The sequence below is a fragment of the Caenorhabditis remanei genome, chromosome X, assembly GCF_010183535.1.
Source record: "Caenorhabditis remanei strain PX506 chromosome X, whole genome shotgun sequence".
In the NCBI taxonomy this organism is placed as follows: Eukaryota; Metazoa; Nematoda; class Chromadorea; order Rhabditida; family Rhabditidae; genus Caenorhabditis; species Caenorhabditis remanei.
Window position 1 is genome coordinate 8,475,076 of NC_071333.1, and position 17,528 is coordinate 8,492,603.

The 17,528-nt window shown below is 36.1% G+C and overlaps 3 protein-coding genes across 3 annotated transcripts; all 3 read right to left on the reverse strand.

Moving 5' to 3' along the window:
* Positions 1-3,314: 3,314 nt before the first annotated feature.
* GCK72_023625 (uncharacterized protein) lies at positions 3,315-3,639 on the reverse strand (the record flags this gene model as incomplete). Its single annotated transcript, XM_003109529.2, has 2 exons — positions 3,315-3,458; positions 3,505-3,639. 2 exons carry the CDS (start codon positions 3,637-3,639, stop codon positions 3,315-3,317), a joined length of 279 nt encoding a protein of 92 aa, XP_003109577.1.
* Positions 3,640-5,958: 2,319 nt separating this feature from the next.
* Positions 5,959-6,406, reverse strand: GCK72_023626 (uncharacterized protein; the record flags this gene model as incomplete). Its single annotated transcript, XM_053735479.1, has 3 exons — positions 5,959-6,066; positions 6,128-6,215; positions 6,261-6,406. The coding sequence occupies 3 exons, from the start codon at positions 6,404-6,406 to the stop codon at positions 5,959-5,961; spliced, it is 342 nt and encodes a 113-aa protein (XP_053579045.1).
* Positions 6,407-6,930: 524 nt separating this feature from the next.
* On the reverse strand, positions 6,931-8,617 carry GCK72_023627 (uncharacterized protein; the record flags this gene model as incomplete). Its single annotated transcript, XM_053735480.1, has 8 exons — positions 6,931-7,083; positions 7,139-7,253; positions 7,299-7,504; positions 7,631-7,925; positions 7,981-8,091; positions 8,199-8,281; positions 8,327-8,481; positions 8,536-8,617. 8 exons carry the CDS (start codon positions 8,615-8,617, stop codon positions 6,931-6,933), a joined length of 1,200 nt encoding a protein of 399 aa, XP_053579046.1.
* Positions 8,618-17,528: the final 8,911 nt, after the last annotated feature.

A 17,528-nucleotide genomic window follows, 5' to 3' on the forward strand; every position in this document is an offset into this window, starting at 1 on the left:
ATACATTTAAAACCATGTATAAGGATTTTCCGAGAGGTGGTCTTTTTAACTTGTCATTTTCCCACGAAATTAGCATCTCGCACGTCATTTTTGGAATAGATTTTTTCTAAATAGATGTGACGTTTATATGAATAAAAGAAATCAAAAGTATTCCTTTTTTCGCTACAACCTCTCAATTGCGTCAAGATAAACTGAAGGACAACATTTTGAGAAAAGGAATTCGGGAGGCGGCAAAAATATAGATAAAAAGAAACATAACAAAATTCACATGTCCTCAATGTTTTTTGTTGCAAACTATTGAGAACTGATTGTTCGTTGGAATAAGAATGTAAATTTAAATGCAAAATAAGATCGAAATGATTTTAGCATACTGTGGGATTTTAACTTTTTATAAAAGTACCATAGGTACAATTTGCGTAAAAATCTAAAGTTTATTGTTGCTTGACAAAAATGATCTTCGCAAAAGAAAATGACAATTAGACAAGATCTGACCATTTCACATCAATAGCTCATTCTTGGAAAATGTAGTTTAAAATTATTTCGATATTCGCGACTTGTGGCATCTTTTTTTCTCCTCACTTTCAAAACATGGGAAAAATAAGTTACTGTGATCTTTTAAAAACGGGTCAATGGCGCTGCTAGGACATGTAGCGCGGACAATTACAAAGCAATAGGTTTGCGACCAAATATTAACAGTAAGTGAAACACTGAAAATTGTTCTGAGAACCTCGAGTGAAAACTCTTATCCGGTTAAAACTTGTCTGCTCAGCACCACCAGTATGGAAAATGTCTCCCAAGAATCTTCTGAGATACATCAGATGAGAGGAAAACATTAAAGAGGTTGTACGATGAGGAGCAGAAAGTTCACACGCCTAAAATTGCCGTTGGGAATAACGATGGTGGTGGGCCTCTGTGCTCCCGGATAAGTGGAGAAAGAGGAAGAGAGCAAAAAGCAACGTCTACTGGTTATAAAACTGATTTCTCATCGCACTTGAGCGAGGAGCAACGGCGACATGATAAACTGTGCCGGCGGCGGCATTCTTAATAGATTGAGAAGAGCAGATGCATATCGCTTCTCTATCGACTTTTTGACGTTTTGAAGACACACGGAAAAAGCACGTTTAGATGGACTCAGCTCAGGACGAGCCGCTGGTGTCTATCCTCACAGCTCGGGTTTCAATTTCAGATATCGAATACACGCTTTTACACACTTATCGGGATTTGAATATTTCTATATAGAGGAGAACGAAGATGATGAGTAAATACTTCTGGCATTTGCCACCATCCCACACTACGCAATCGCTGCCCGTTCTGGTTTCGGATTTCGCACAGGTTTGGTAGCGATAAACAACATTTGTCTCAAGACAAAAAGTTGTTTATCTTGAAGTTCTAAGACGGAAAAACATTTGAGAGCGGGAATGCGATCCAGGTAAAAAATCACACATCTGACATCTGAAGCGCATGACATAAATGTTTCACCTATGTCAGTTTTCTTAACGATATGGACGCATTTTTGAATTTATTTCTTTTTGAATGGGCTAAGCATGTTTTGTTGATTCCTTGCCCTGAAATTTAGGTGTTTTTGTTTTATGCACATTGAACCTGAAAGGTTCATAACTAATTTACGAATTAGATGTTATGAAAAATGGTTCAATTTACAGATTTATCGTAGAAAGCTCGGCCCGACCCGTCGGCAAGCATGCGAATTTGCTATTGTTTTAATGTCATGTCAAAGCTTGACAAAGTCCATCATTAACACAATTTACTCGAACAAACCTCTTTTTTGTCAAAAATTGAAGTATTCATATTAATGATATTTTAAAATGAGCAATCAATGCAGTAAAAGCGTGTCTTGACTAGGATGTTGTATTAGTGTTTGTAAAAAACGAAGAAATACCTTTTGACTGATATGTTGGTGTGTAATTTATATGCATACCTAATGACTCACACTCGAAGTCTAGTTGAAATTTGTTTATCTCCGTTTCTTTTTACGTTTATTGACGGACTTGTTTATTTGGAAAGCCAAAAGTTGAGAATTGTTTAGATATTCGGAATTACCAATATGCAATCAACATTAATATATTTATAGTTAGTCCTAAATAACGGGGAACTTCTATAAAACTCTATCAATGAGTATCATTACAAGATGGTTTCCAAAAAAGTTTCGATAATCATGCCATCCATACAGTATCAAAAATGTGTTTAATGATGTCTTTTCCGGATTTTATTGTCGTATGTCAAGGGTGGGTAAGATTCGATGATCATTATTAATGAATATCCCAAAATGACAATGCTTGACGATTCATATATATTTCAGAGAGCTCCATTATTGTAACTGTCAATTTTCTTGTTCACGTTGTTCCATGACAATTATCGGAGAAACAGCTCAAAAACCTCAGTTTTAGTAATTTACCAGAGCGTGAACCCACAAAAAAGTGACCAACTTCAAAAATATGATTCTACTGTTGAGCTAAACAATCCACAACCAGAGCAAATCAAGGGAATTATACTACGAGATCCTTTTAACGTTGAAATTTTTATACTGAAATAAGTAGAACATGATATCGTTTTTCATGGCATACGTTTTAAAATAGATAAACTAGATGAAAGATTATGTTTTGATGTTTTGAAATCAGCATTAATAACTAAAAAACCACATTTTTAGTATAGTATAGCTTAAAAATAAATTCGGAAAGGTATTTACTATTTACGATTCTTTAATCATGACGATATATGACAATATGTACCCGTTATCAAATATGATGTCTGTCTCAAATACTTGAATGAATTGGTGATGAGTTTCCATCAATAATCATTTAACATTCAAAAAATGAACTCAACAAAATTATGGACTTTTCAACATCATAATTTCGATTTTTTTGGTTTTAGGTGTTATTTCTTAATCTGATAATTCAATTTTAATGGATGGCTTAAGGGAGTCTTTGTTAAATTGAAAATCCCCAGCTAAAAGCTGTGTCAACCCCCACCTATTTTTTTTTCATAGGTGAGAGCTAATTGAAAAAAATATTCAAATTTTTGCATTCCACGGGTAAGTTTCTGGAGACACTCCAGTTTTTGTTCTCTTGTTTTTGATCAGTTTCGGCTTACAGAAATTTTTGATACTTACATATTATCTTATTTTCTGTTTGTCTCAACAATAAGCATTTTTTCACTTGGTTATTTCTAATTATAGAAATTTATTTGAATGAAAGAAGAATACAAAAAGACAACTTATAGCTCTTTTAAAAGTTTCATTGTACATAAATGGGTCCATTGATGAGAGAAAAAGCGTGTTCAATTGAATCATATCAGGTTTATTGGATGGTAACTTTTTGGATTCCTTTGGAGATACCAGATGAGCTACTGTCACCATCTTTTCCACAGTTGCATTTCTTGTCATTTTCTTGTTTATGAACAGGAGCCATATAGAGGACTACAGGACGATCTTGGGTTCGGATCTGAATAAACATATGAGCCAATAAATAATGAATCATAGCAGCTTACAGTTGCAGGCATATCAGGTGTTGTTGTAATAAGGGGTAGAGAGTTATCATTATGAGATTCGTGTAGGAGATCCATACAGAACTCGTGATGGTCTTCTTCATCAATGGGCATATTCGAAACCATCGCGTTAGTCATGGCACGTATAGCTGCAAAATGGAGGACTGAAGGATGAAGCGAATTGAAGAACAAAACGAATTAATCAGGAGGCAACGAAATGTTTTTAGGGAAAATTGAGGAAAGGCGGACCTATTCAATTAGATTGAACAGGAGGGGCTCGTCAAACTATTTATGTGAAGTTGACTTTATTTGGTGGGCGTTGCTAATGGATATCAGAAAAGTCAAAGGACAGTCATAAAAGACATGCAAAAAGAGGTACCACACAAAAATAGATGATCACCCAATTGATGTACTAAAAACGAGGAAAGAGTGAGTGTCAAAGAGAAACATCGGGAAGTGCAAAAGGGCACAAAAAAAGAAGAAACGAGTAATACTTTTGGTCGGTCGACATTTTCCCCCTATCTTACTGCATTGTGCGCAATTTTCCGCTCAATTCACCAGGGAAACTCGAGAGAGTTTGGAAAATCTTTTTGACCTCATTTTTCATAAACGCCTAGGGAGGGCGAAGACTTGTTCGGAATGTGTTTGTTTTTGTTCGGAATGGGTGGTGAACAAAACGGAAGAAGCTGTGTCGCTTTCGCTGGTTTTTTTCAGACGGTTTCTCCGAGACGAAAAGCGTGAAATATTTCATGGCAATTTGGGAACCAGGAAGGAAAAAAGGGGAATTGTAGACGAATACGTAAGAAAACAAAAAACCAAACCTATGAAATTCTGGATTATACGAATGAAGACCGTATATGAGTCTCAGTAAAATTGTCCCGTTTTCGAAGATGTAATGACTTTTCTTTTTTTTTAGTCATAGAAATGTATAGATTGCTGCAGTTGTTACAATTATCAATAACCATCTGATATGTATACGGTATCCACAAAATGATAGTTGATTTAGAATACTTGGGGCGAAAACCGTCCAATGACTTTAGTTATGAAAATATGAAATATTTCAAGATTCCTAGAAACACCAAAAATATTGCAAAAAACATTAAAATAATGTGGTTGTCATCAGGCTCTGGTTGTCATAATTCCTAGTGTATTCTCATCAAACTATAAAACTGGTTCAAAAATGTAACCATCGAAAAAAGTAAGGAACATGGAGTTGACATGAAAAACGTCATTTATAGACTGACGATATATTGTTTTATAGAATCTGAACTGGACACATCAGTCACTGAAAAAGTAAGGGGGCGTTTCGGAAGAAGAAGAAGTGAGAAAGAAGAAAGAAAAAGAAGAAGACCAACGAGGTTGCTATATATGCGCGGCGCAAATCGTGGCACAAATTTCGTAGCCGTCCACTGATTCCCAATGGAATTATGTGGCGGTCCAAAAGCTGATCAGTTTGCACACATGACAAGTTTTTGCTCTAGAACAGAAGTCGTCTGAGCTGACGGCGAGGCAATGAAAAAAAAAGAAGTTTCATTCTGGTTAGAACAACTAACAAAGTTACACTTTTATGGGACAAATGGGCTCGCCTAGCTCGGATGCGTCCGAGATGCGATCAGATTAGAATGAACAAATATGTGCCGTTTTTCACTATCATCTGACACGAAAAAAAACGAAATGACGTTAAGCGTCGAGCCAGTGAGGGGACGTGAAAGACAAAAGTTTTGTGTTGTTTTCATTGTTTCTGCGGACCAAGTATATGTATATGTGTAAGATAGTCGCTTTTTGTGGCTATTTCCAAATTTCTGCTATTTTTAGAGAAAAGTCACGGATGACAAAACTAAATTTAGAAGCAACGGGTGTGGAGAATAGAAATTCTAGCAATGAGAAGATCTGTGGGAGAATGAAAAAAAGGAAAGAAAAACGCCTGACCGGATGTCACAACCCTCCGACCAAAAAAAAAAGAAAAGTTGCAAAATTCATGGAACACAAAAAAGTTTGACAATGTAGCACAAAAGTTTACATTATGAGATGGCTTTTATGTTTCAAAAAGTGTGAAAACATAGAAGATTTGTAAAAAAAAGTGAGTGGTTAATGTAAACTATGACTTCCAAGAAACACTTTTCCAAATGTGGATGAAGTTTCAAAAGTTGAGATAGCTGAGAACGCTGTGTTTCTCTTCTTGAAGAACAATGTTTTCAGTTTTTGTAGACATCACTTATATTGAATGTGTAGTTTTACTTATTAATTTACTATTGTGACTCAAAAAAATTTGCAAGCTGTAGTGGAAACACATTCTCGTATGCTAAATATTTATTCAAATTACTCAAAACAACAAATTAATTTAATTTATCGGAAAATTTTTCGTCCGTGTAGTCTCCTTTGTTCCATAAAACAATATTGGTGACATTTTTCGTTAGTCTGAAAAATGGTTACTATAAAAAATCATTCCGTTATATTTCACCCGTCAATTATAGGGTATTCTCCAATACTGTGAAAATACTTTCTAAAACGTTTTTCATCAGTATTGCAATTATGAACAATTTCCAGAGCAATTTCGTAGAAGTTCTGAAAACTATTATTCAATGAATGCCAAAAAAAGGATAGATTTCATATAATCTTCACTCACATTTCCATCGCCATCATCCACGGCGGATACATTGAATCGGTGGGGAGAAGATGAATAAACTACTCCAGTCGTCCCAATTATGTCATCACTGATTAAGAGAACGTAAAATTATAGAATTTCAATTTGTTCTTACAATATATTATCCTCCTCGATAACGTTCATTCTATAGTTGAGTTTGTGCTGACTGCAAATCAGATCTCCTTCAAGCAAAAATGAGCTCTTCAGTCCGTTTGTGACTAGAGATAGATTAAGGGCAACAAGGAGTATGATGAACAACATTTTTTTGTTAACGGTGGTTCTGAAATTTGGTGTTTTTGTGACAGTCAAGATATCCCGAGACTTACCAAGTTTGAGTGGCAACTGGAAAAGGAGTGATGATAATTCGAAATTTGGTGGTATCAACTGAGGCCTTTCGGTTCCTTTTATTAACACTTATTAGCATATTGAAAATAAAATGGTAATAACATGGTAATATACATCAACATTCAAAGATTAAACAGATAATTAGAAATTTAGGAACGCAGTTATTCTTGATCACTGCTTTGCTGTTAAGCTGGTTCTATGCAACGTATGAATTTCTTCAAATGAAAAAAATCGGAAAACCATTTCAGAACATTTATTGAGATTTTTACCATTTTATGATACATTATAAGACAACATTCAATGAAATTATGAAGTTACTAATGTTACAGAGACAATTCAAAACGGACAAGAATGAAATGCAGAAGATTTTCGGGAATCAGGACGGAAATTGAAGAAAAAGGGAAGTGAATGTATTTTGAAAACTAACAGTGTTTTTTTTTCTAAACAAGTGAAATGGGAAATGGAGCAGGTGTGGATGTATGAGATGATGCATCGCATTTTTCGGAGATTGTAGATGTAACCGGCTGGATTCCGTCTTCGCTGGTCGATGAGTCATGGTCTTTCTTTTTCCTCATCAGGTTTCTTTCTTTCACCTGAAATATTCGTAACCGATATTATCATTTTCAGTATTATCTTATCAACTATTACCTTGTATTCCAGGGTAGAGTGTGGAACTCCAAAAAAGCTACCTGCCCTATGGACAGTCATTTCTCCACGACGAACACTCCGAACAGCCTCATCCAATGCGTTTTTGTCGTATTTCCTGAATAAATGCAATGTATTCGGTATCATCATCTCAATTCCCAACCTGTACTGCCCTCTTTTCGGTCGACTTCTCTTCCATTCTTCACTTCCGTGCGTTTTTTGAGTCTTTTCTGGTGTCAGTGTTGGGGTGTGAGCGTCAGCGGAAGTAAGGTTCAATCCATTATCCACTGGGACAATGCTGGTTTGCGTTTTGAACAAGTTTTGCCAAATAGACTCAAGCCACTTGGGATCCAAAGGGGAAACTGACTTCTGAAAAAATGAATTGCGTCATCAATCTCGTTTCTTTTTATTTTGCAAACGTTTCGATTCGAGGGATACCCTTTAGATAAGAGCTTTGATTGAAAAGCTAGATATCTTATGTTTGCACATTTGTACCTTTGAGTCCGGATCCGGTGTCTCTACGGTCCCTTCCACACTGCTATTTGTGCTGTCAGGTGAGCTTGGACACATTGAAGCATGAGGTGAGGGGGACGATGAGTCAGATTGATTGCCGAACGTGTCCAAGAGAGCAGCGGCTGCTGTCGCTTCTTCACTTCGTTTTTGCTCAGCTTCGGCCCGACGGGCCGCAATTTTCCCGCGACGAACTTTTGATGGGATGGCTCCTTCCGCTTCAAGCTTATAGATTTTGTTTCTGAGAGTCGAACGAGGGATACCGTATACCACGGATGCTCTGAAATATAACAATTTGATGAAAGTTTTTGTTGTATTGAATCGAAAACAAAAACCTTCGTGTCCCGAGTTTTCCTTGTCTGATGTCGTCAACCGCTTGTGTCAAATCTTCCACAGTGTAATTTCTTCTGAGCATATTGGATTTGCTGGAATACTCATCCCCTGACCTACAACTATAAAATTTCTTAAAATCTGTATCCAGAGTCTGAATGAATCTGGATCAACATCAATTTCATTCCTTTTCTTTTAAAATTCGAAAATAAGCAAGACTCACTTGTCATTTACTGGCAATTCATCATCTTCGGTTTTCACAACAACATTATTGAAGACACCAATTTTCTGAAGCACATTCATAGTCTAAAATTAATTGGTGTGCCACTTTTTCGTCACACTCCAACACACCTTATTACTCAAATCGAGAGGATTTTCCGCAACAAGACTGCGAGCAAGAGCAGCATATTGCAAATGAGGTTGTAGTTGGGCATTTTGAAATTGTAACCAGAAATTGATGGCAAACGGATTTTGTAGTAATTGTGGTATTAAAGAATCATTAAATTCTGAAATATAATTTATAGTTTTATGAAGTTCAAAAATAAAGAATAAAAACTCACGTCGATCCATACTTTGCCAATCATTTGCAACCTGCATAACTGGTGGTGAGCTCAGAAGATTTGCGATGCTCAACCGGTTCATGGCGTACACTGCAATAAAAATTCACACATTCCTCGGGATAAATTCGGTCAGAAAAAGTGCGGAACACTAATTATTCATCTTTTCGAAACGGAATTGTAACGAAATTTCGGAAAACTTTATTTTAAAAAAAAGTATACTAGATGAACTTAAGAAAGAATCTTGATATGACCGGTTTCAGAATATTCAAGTCATAAAGAAATGGAACTTCTCAAATCAGAAAAAGGGAACGTGCGTCATGCGATTCACAAGATTGTAGTGTTCATACTACCAATGGGCTATAGTCAGAAAGACCTAAAATAATCCTGATTTTGAACACGATAGATTCAGTTTTACACTACAAAAGTGTTCACATCATCATTCTCAGAAAATTTGAGTAATAGACATTGAAGAACTAGACATGAAACACCCAGATATTAAAAAGGAAGTATAGTAAAACCTAGCAGAGCTTGAATTTTTCTGCAAAAAATTACCGATTGACAAAAGAACAGAGTTCAAAAACAAATTGTTAAAATAACTCATGGAACCGGAACAAGCTCAGAAGATGCAATCGAAATAACATACAAATTGAGAATTGGCGTCAAACTCTCATAAAAGGGAGCACCTGCTCTTTGACATGAACGGATAATCCTTAAATTTGAGTGCCCTCATCTAATTCAGGTGTGTATCATCCTTTGAATAAGAACCTTTTCCATTCCTCACATCCTAATCGACATTTGCTACTAAACCTCTTCTCTATTAACTCACTTCCTTTGTATTGGTCCTGATTATCCGTAGTCATAAAATGAGATGACAGCGCTAGTCCCGGTTTCGGTTCGCTATTCATTGGTTCTCAATTTGAAGGAGCAGGATGCTAAAAATGAGAAACTGATGGAGAAGAAAATGAGAAATAGAAAAAAACATCATGGTTGTGAAAGAGAATAAAATTTTTGATGGGAAGGATTAGGCCTGACCTGAGACAAAGCGACAAACCGAATATACTTCAAGTTTAAAAAAAAGATGTCATGCAACTGAGCAGAATGGGTTTTATGAGCAAAAGAGGAGATGAATTTTTGGTGTGGGATTAAAATTTGGAAATAACATAACCGAATGATTTCACACCTATATAGAGAATTCTCGCAGTTCTACCCAAAAAGTTTATCACAATTTCAGTTCAAAAAAGTTGAGAAAACTACAATTGTAACCCATTGAAATAAAAACTGTTAGACTCTAATTTACCTATTTACAGTTTTCTGGAAGTCAGATTATCAGGAAAACTTTGAAAGATTTAAAATTTTTCGAAATTCCAAGATTCTTCAGCGTTCTTGCACTCCCAAAAATTAAAAAATATTTGTTAAGTGGGTCTGAGTGCCAAAATCCCTGTGAGAGAAAAAACTTCGAGAATGCTCATTTGGAGAACATGCACTTTCGGTTTTGTTTCGAAATTGAAATTTTTCAAAAATAATTTTAACACTATGGCGCCGGGAAGGTCAAATTAAGGTTTCGAGCATCTGTGATCAAATCTATGCATTAGTTTTTGAGACTGAACGACTTGTGTAAACCCGAATAGTAGAAAGGTTACACTATGTAGATGAGCAGAATACTAGTCATACCTGATTCATTTCTATACACTACCTGGTCTACCTGCTTGACTTGCCGTCATAACCGCTTTTTGTCATTTTAACGATGCACCCTTTTTGTGAATCTGAATGTATGTTCATCTTACTTCATTATGACCCTTTTCCCTCGAATTTATAACATCAAAAACACGTCTAATTAGTGAACAATTGCACAACTTGTCTGACCTTTTGGAGTTCTAAGTTCGTACCGCCTAATAAGAGCAAACATTCCGTCAGACAAAAACAAACACCTCGATTCTGATATGAATAGGAATGGCGGAACTCTTTTTTCTAACTTTCATTTATCTTTTTTGCTTAATCGGAAAGATGACTAAACTTGACTCATCCTAAATGTTTCCTTCAGTTCCGGCCTTTTCTTTCAAGGTTACCGATAACAAGCTCGAAACCTGTCTGAAAGAGTTATAACTGACAAAAACATTGAATGAAACACAATAGGACATTAGAGGAATTGAATGGAAATGAAAGTACTGTAGTTCTAAAGCAAAACAAGGCGTTAGAAGCTTTGTGATCAGCACCAAAATTGAAAGATTTTTCATCATAGCGAGACTAACAACCATACGACAATATGAGGCTCCCCGGGGTAGGGTTTGTCTAGTTTTGAAAACGTAACACGGCGCGGTTTCCTGAAAGTCTTGTTTTTAATTAGAGCAAACCCGGCGATTCTCCATCTCGCCCGCCTCTGTGCATTGCGCGATATAATTGGCGCAACCTACCCAAATTCTGTAATCAATTGTGCCTATCTACGTATATTTTTGCTTTCCCCCTTCTTTTCTTCACGGCTTTCCGTAAATTGAGGATTCGCCGAAATTTAAAAGAATCGAGAGTGTGAAAGAAAGAAGGGATGGGAGGAGCGATTAGTTTTAAAACACGAAACGGCCTAGGGAATACACGTGGTAAATAAAAAACAAATAAAAAGATAGTAGACAATGGATCAAAGATAAGTTTCAGTTTGGACAAAAAAACATGATCATAGCTACTGTACCTGATAGAACTGTCTATTGCAAATGTGTTCTAAAAGCATTCTAAAATATCTGACTTTTGCAGCCCAAACTCTTACAAAGCAGACAACAAAAAGCTACAGTAAGACTTCAAAAAAAAATCCAAAAAGTGTGAATGCGTCGGACCTCCAATAAACGTCCAATGAGAAGTCACAAGTTTCTCATTTTGAGGTGGTGACTTTTGTTCTCATTCCGATATAATGTAGCTCTATTCCCTTCTCTTCGCAAGATTTTTCACGCGTCCCAAACCAAGACCCAATCTCATTACGCCCTAGCGTTGGGCACCTCACTTCATAATTCCGACGCTGATAAATTATGGACACATCCATACACCTCGCAGAAATACATGCGAATGTGTCTAATATACTTTAATTTTCGTTTCCTTCCCCCCATTTGCTCACTTTCTTAAGAATATGTACAAGTTTAGGAGGGGCGGAGAGGCGGGCATAAAATGAGAAAGAATAGGGTTGACATGCACAGTGATATTTAATTCAAAATTTTTTAATAGAACTAGCGAAAAGCAAAAGATCTCAAAAATATAGATATCATACGGTAGTATTGCTCATTCGCCGAATGAAGAAAACGACTAAATTATGTACCGCCCGGCGACTGAAACAGACAATGAAAAGCGTCCGTGCTAATCTTCTAATTAGGAAACAAATTTTCAGGAGGCGGAGTACACGGGGGAAAACGGAATGAAAAGAAGGAGAAAACGATGATTCGGGACGGCTTTGAATTCAATCAAATTCGTTACTTTTGGGTCTTAGCGCGTCGCAAATTGCTTTTGGAGAAAAAGGAAGCCGAGCCTATTCAAAAATAATGAATGAGATTGCTAACACAAAAAAAACACTAAAAATGGTAGATGAGGTTTCTTTCTGAAAAAAAAACGCAGAAACCCAGTAAGCCTGAAAAACGAATTGGGGAGACACGAGGAGGCAGGTACTGTAACTGTACGAGCAGAATGATTCACCAAGTTTCGAACAATGAAAATGATGAAAAGATAGATGGAATCAACAAAAAACCGAGACCGACGTCCAATCACAGTTTATGCTCCACCCACTTTTTCTCAAATTTTTCGTGCCACCCACACATTTTTTTGGAGAAAATTCTTCTGAACTGCTTTTTGGTTTATTCATTCTTGGTATATTTCTGATGTTACTTATGATAACTGGAATCAGAGAACGGAAGTAACAATGTGAGTAATTTTCGAAATCTCGAAATTTCCGATTTCATATTCCTTTTGAAACTCCATCCAGAATAACGAAAAAGTAATCGTGAGAATTGAAATTAGTTCGAATTTTCTCACATACTTTTTACTCTTTCTGAATTCAACAATTTTAGATTCAAATGACGAAAATATTTCGAAGAGATCGGAAAGGTTTGGAAGGGTCTCTTATGATTTTGAAGGGCGGGCACAATATGAAAGTGGGGCGTGAGGACCACTATGGTGGTGACAGTTAAAGTGTAAAAATGTATGAAACGTCAAAAACAGGCTACACGAAATTGTTTCATAAGATTGGGAGGATTCGAGACGAATCTTCTCTTTCTTCCCCTCCCTCATCACCTTTTTGTGCCGCCAAAAGGATGCGCCCCTCTTCCAAGGAAAACATCAAATCTAGCACTTAATCTTACTCCTTTGCCCCAAAACTCATTAATTATTAATACTTATTATGTATAAGTGAGAGTGTGAGGAGGGTGCATCAGTCTCATGTATATGTGCCAAGATTCGGGCTAATCGCCCTTTTCACAATTATTTTCGTAGGTGGAAGGCGGGGAAGAAGAAGGAAAAGATGAGAGCTACACATCAAATTCTGAGGAAGGGAAGCGAAATTTTTCATGATCGAATTAGGATGAACTTTCGAAACTCTTACTACCTTTTTTAGGGGTTAACATCACTTCGAAAATGCGAATCTCAGAAAAATTTTAGGGAATCTGCACGAACTTTACCGGAAACTAGACTAATGTAAGATAGGGTGGATTTGGATCCTAAATTTGAGATGGAACTTGGATAGATAGAGTGCAAGTTTCCGGATTGATAAGGGAAAATTTTTTTGAGAAGTATTTACATTCTATAGCAGGAAATTGAATACGTGTCAGAAGATAGAGGAGGGTGAAGTGAAACTGTTCGAATATAAATAAACAAAAAAAAATAAGAACAAAGTTCGTGGTGCGCCTAAATATTTAAAACAGGTGTGTATATTTGTTTTTTGTTTCAAACTAGATCTTATCGATCACGAAAACCGGAAAAACTGAACTGCACTACTGTATATAAAATATCAGACACTCTGTAATTTGAATAATGAAAAGTTGTGACGAGTGAATTTATTTTCATCCGAAGGCGTGAGCCAAAGGGGCGCGTCTCCTCCTTTCCCTCAAAATTGGTCGGCGAAGATGAATTAAAAGTGGGCACGGGGTGCCCGGGGGGCGCGGCAGTAATAACCGTCAGAGGCAATAAGATAATTTCAGTTAAATTCAGTGAAGCATGTGCGAAGAAGTAGGATCTCCCCGAGATGAGAAGATGACAAAACTTTCAATTACAACGTCACCCATTTTCATTTAATTCTTGGATTGTCGAGTTGACGACTAGCAAGTGGCTTGGAAACTATTAGATATGAGAGTGTTATTCAAAACAATTGCCACTAGTATGCAGCTCAAAAGATGCTGACTCAATCGGTCACGCAAAAATAGTTTTGTGAGAAATTGGATATTAGAACTGCATCTCACTGCAGAAAATATGTTCAGGGGAATGATATTCAAAACAGTACATTAACATGAATCAAATTTGAATTGAAGTAATTCATCCTTTTATTTAAAAAGCATCATGTTTGAAGTGTTGGAAAAATGGAAAAAGTGACTTACCTTATAATTCATTTTCATGAGATGCTGATGACTGTAAGCGACCAAATCTTGAAACTTATTTGTTGTTCAAATAACTGACTAACAAATCGCAAAATTTCTCAAAATTGATTAAATACATTTTCTGTGTGAATACTTGTGTCATTAAAGGATCTGACTATAAAAAATATTTTCAAAGACAATAATGGTTGGTTCAGAGAACGTCTCGAGAAAAAGCAAACGGTAACACAATAAAGCATATGCTCAAACATTATCTTTATGTTAATCACGTTTTCGTCGGACAAGCCAGAAACATTTCCCGGGGTTTTTTCAACTGCATATCTTAAAACAAAGTGATTTTTTATGTTTTTACAGTTTTTCCAACAAAATGACATCACACGGATTAATCTATTTTGGTATTACGCATTGACTTAAAGCTTTTCTACATTTTCAAATTGTTATAGTTACTTTAAAACATTCCTGAATCAACATATTATCAACCTACAGCACTAACTCCTTAAGTTGAAATGATGCTTTAGAAACAGAACCGGAAGCAAATGAAGAAAACGGATATTGTCGTGTATTGAACTGAATCTGCAGAAAACACTGAACATGGGTTAAACTTTTAGGTGAAAAAATTAACTGTATTGAGCAATCAAGAATAACATTTATTACAAAAATTATTTACAATAAAAATAATTACCATATAAAAAATGTGGGAGTCATGTGTATTAAATTCACATATTAAAAATACTGAAGGAATCATTTCTGAGGAAGATAAAGTCAAACGATCAGATGAACAGACAAGCATTTCCACTAAGTACAAACATTCTTTGATATTATTTCCAGTACCAAACAAAAAGAGCACGCACAGTTATGACGGACGGCACTAATTCCATTTCCTTTAGAAACAATCACAGTACACAAATATCTTGCCGCAGACACAATTTCACTCAGATCTGCCGGGTATCGTGGGGGATTTTGAGTACGTGTCCAAGGAACTTCTTTTAAAAGTCTTGCTAGTGGGAATCTGGGATCATCTATTCTTCTAATCTGCACAGACAGAACCATAAGATTAGGAATGGATCCTCTATACCAGGCCTTCAAAAAATGGTTCCATTCTACTAGAGACAGCATTGGATCAGAAAGAAAAATCCATGGTTATTGATAGTGAGTAATGTTGTTAATGTTATTTCACTGTATCCTGCACAATGCGGTAGGGAAAAACTATTCAAGAGGAATACAGTCCTTAGGGAACGTGTTAAACTAGAATTGGGCGGATTAGGTACCATCAAATCTCGAGTCAACATATTGAGCACAGTTTTACCATAGGCATCAGGACAAGTGTTCAGCAAAAATACTCTCAATGGTTTCAAATCATTTTCATTAAATAATTGATAACTGTATCGGGAACTTTCCTTCTCCAGAATCAGGGAGTGAATGAATTGTCGGTTGAAGATAAAAAGGATATGTCTGGCCCACTCTGCAAAGGTGTAACCACGATTTTTCAAAACGCGTATTTTATATTTCTTATCTTCGAAGTATTCGGCCAATACAGTGGAGGGTATGTACGTTCGCGGTATTACTGGATTTCCATCTTCATCCAAAACCAAGGCTTCTTCTGTGTAAAAGTGCAATTTGAGACAAACTTGTTCACTGAAATGGACATCGATACGGAGTGTTTCGTTCCATACCAAATTAATTTTTGTTGCTAAAATATTTACTTCGCCTGCTCTTTGTAACAGCAGAAATGAGTGAAAACTTTAAACTGAAATAATATATAGCGTCATGAGTTCTGATCATACATAATTGCTTACATTTCAACTGCCCTCATTTTGTAGAGAACTTTCGTTGCAGCAACGTGAGGCAAATTGAGATAACGGAGGCTGTTTTGATCTTTAGTTTCACTTTTGAGAGGAACCTGAAAAAAAAGTTGTTCGATTTCAAGAATGTGAATGAGATAATGCCGAAATTTTTGATACAATTAAAATACTCCCTTTTTGTACATCGTCAGCCATTATCGGATTTATGGAGCAGATTGTGCAGCAAAAAACCAAGTCAATCCGTGGAAATATCCAAACTATTTTAGGCCAAGTAGAATTTCGGTAGAATATTCGAGATAAATAGCTCACAGTACGTAAATCCGGAGTGTTGTTTGTGCACGTCTTCTTCGTCTGATATTTTTTTACACATTGTTGTAAAAAGGTGTTCTGTAAATAGAAGGTTCTTCAATACATCAAGGCCCGTTTTTATTTTTTTTCGTTAGCTTGTAGAGCAAACAGAGTAAATTTATTGTATATACGAAAACGAGCGAAGCTTCTATTGAAATTCAATATTTTCTCCATGAAAGAAAAATATCATGCGGATGTTACCATGGAAATGTAAGATTCTCGAGTAGTGAGAAACTTGGCGTCTCCTCACTGCTCTCGAACGGAGAGAATCAATATTCGACCAACAAAAAACATTTTGGAATAGAACATTCTGAGAGAAGTTCTGAGATGAGGAATTTCTTGAATTGATAAAAGCGAACTTCAAACGAATAATGTTTCGAGAAAAATGTGACAATTTTTAAATATCTGTCATATTCATTTTAATACGAAACGTGAATATCGGTCCTAAACTTTTGTATTCTACATAAAAACCTTTATTTAATTTAAATCAAATTTTTTGTTTCGCCGGTGAATTGCAGGGAAATGCAATCGTGCTCCAGCGTTCAGCGCACATCAAGAGAAGAAAACAAGTGGGCTTTTTGTTTTAACCACAGTTTGCTTCTTGATTTGTTTGTTACAAAACATATTGAAAATGCGCTCTTTATTTTCTCATTATGGAATTTATTTTATTCATAATTTCATCGACCGGCAACCTCCTTTTACAAACAGCACGTGTCTGCGTCTTATCAACCACATGTTCTTTTGAATAAGGCTACACTTTCTATACTCCCACGTGTTCTTTATTTTCTACTAGCATTCACCCCCTCTTTTTTTATCTTTTTCCTTTCCATTTCAAAATAATTTTTTTACCATATCTCTCTTTACCATATCTCTCCATGACTGCTCTCTTGAAATATGCTTTATCCACTATCTGAATTTTCCTAGTCATTTCAGAACTTGGGACTCCAAAATCCGACGTTGAAGCGATTATGAGTGAAACACTCAATGAAGAAACTAAAAAACTCAATGCATCTATAGAAAGTTTCAAAGTCACAAGTAGTGAATTTCGAGCTAAATATCATCCGGACAAGTTCAAATCTGTTGATACAGTATCTAAAGTAGAAGCATTAAGACGCCTGGTACAATTCAATTTTGGACTGGAAAATGTTCTTAATACTGCTAGATCAGTAGCTCGCTATGCCAAGACATTGAAAAGTCAGAAAAAACCGAGCATCTGGATGCGGAATTTCTTCATATTTCATTAAGTTTACATGAGTCTTCACCATGGATGTGCAGATACATTGCTTTTTTT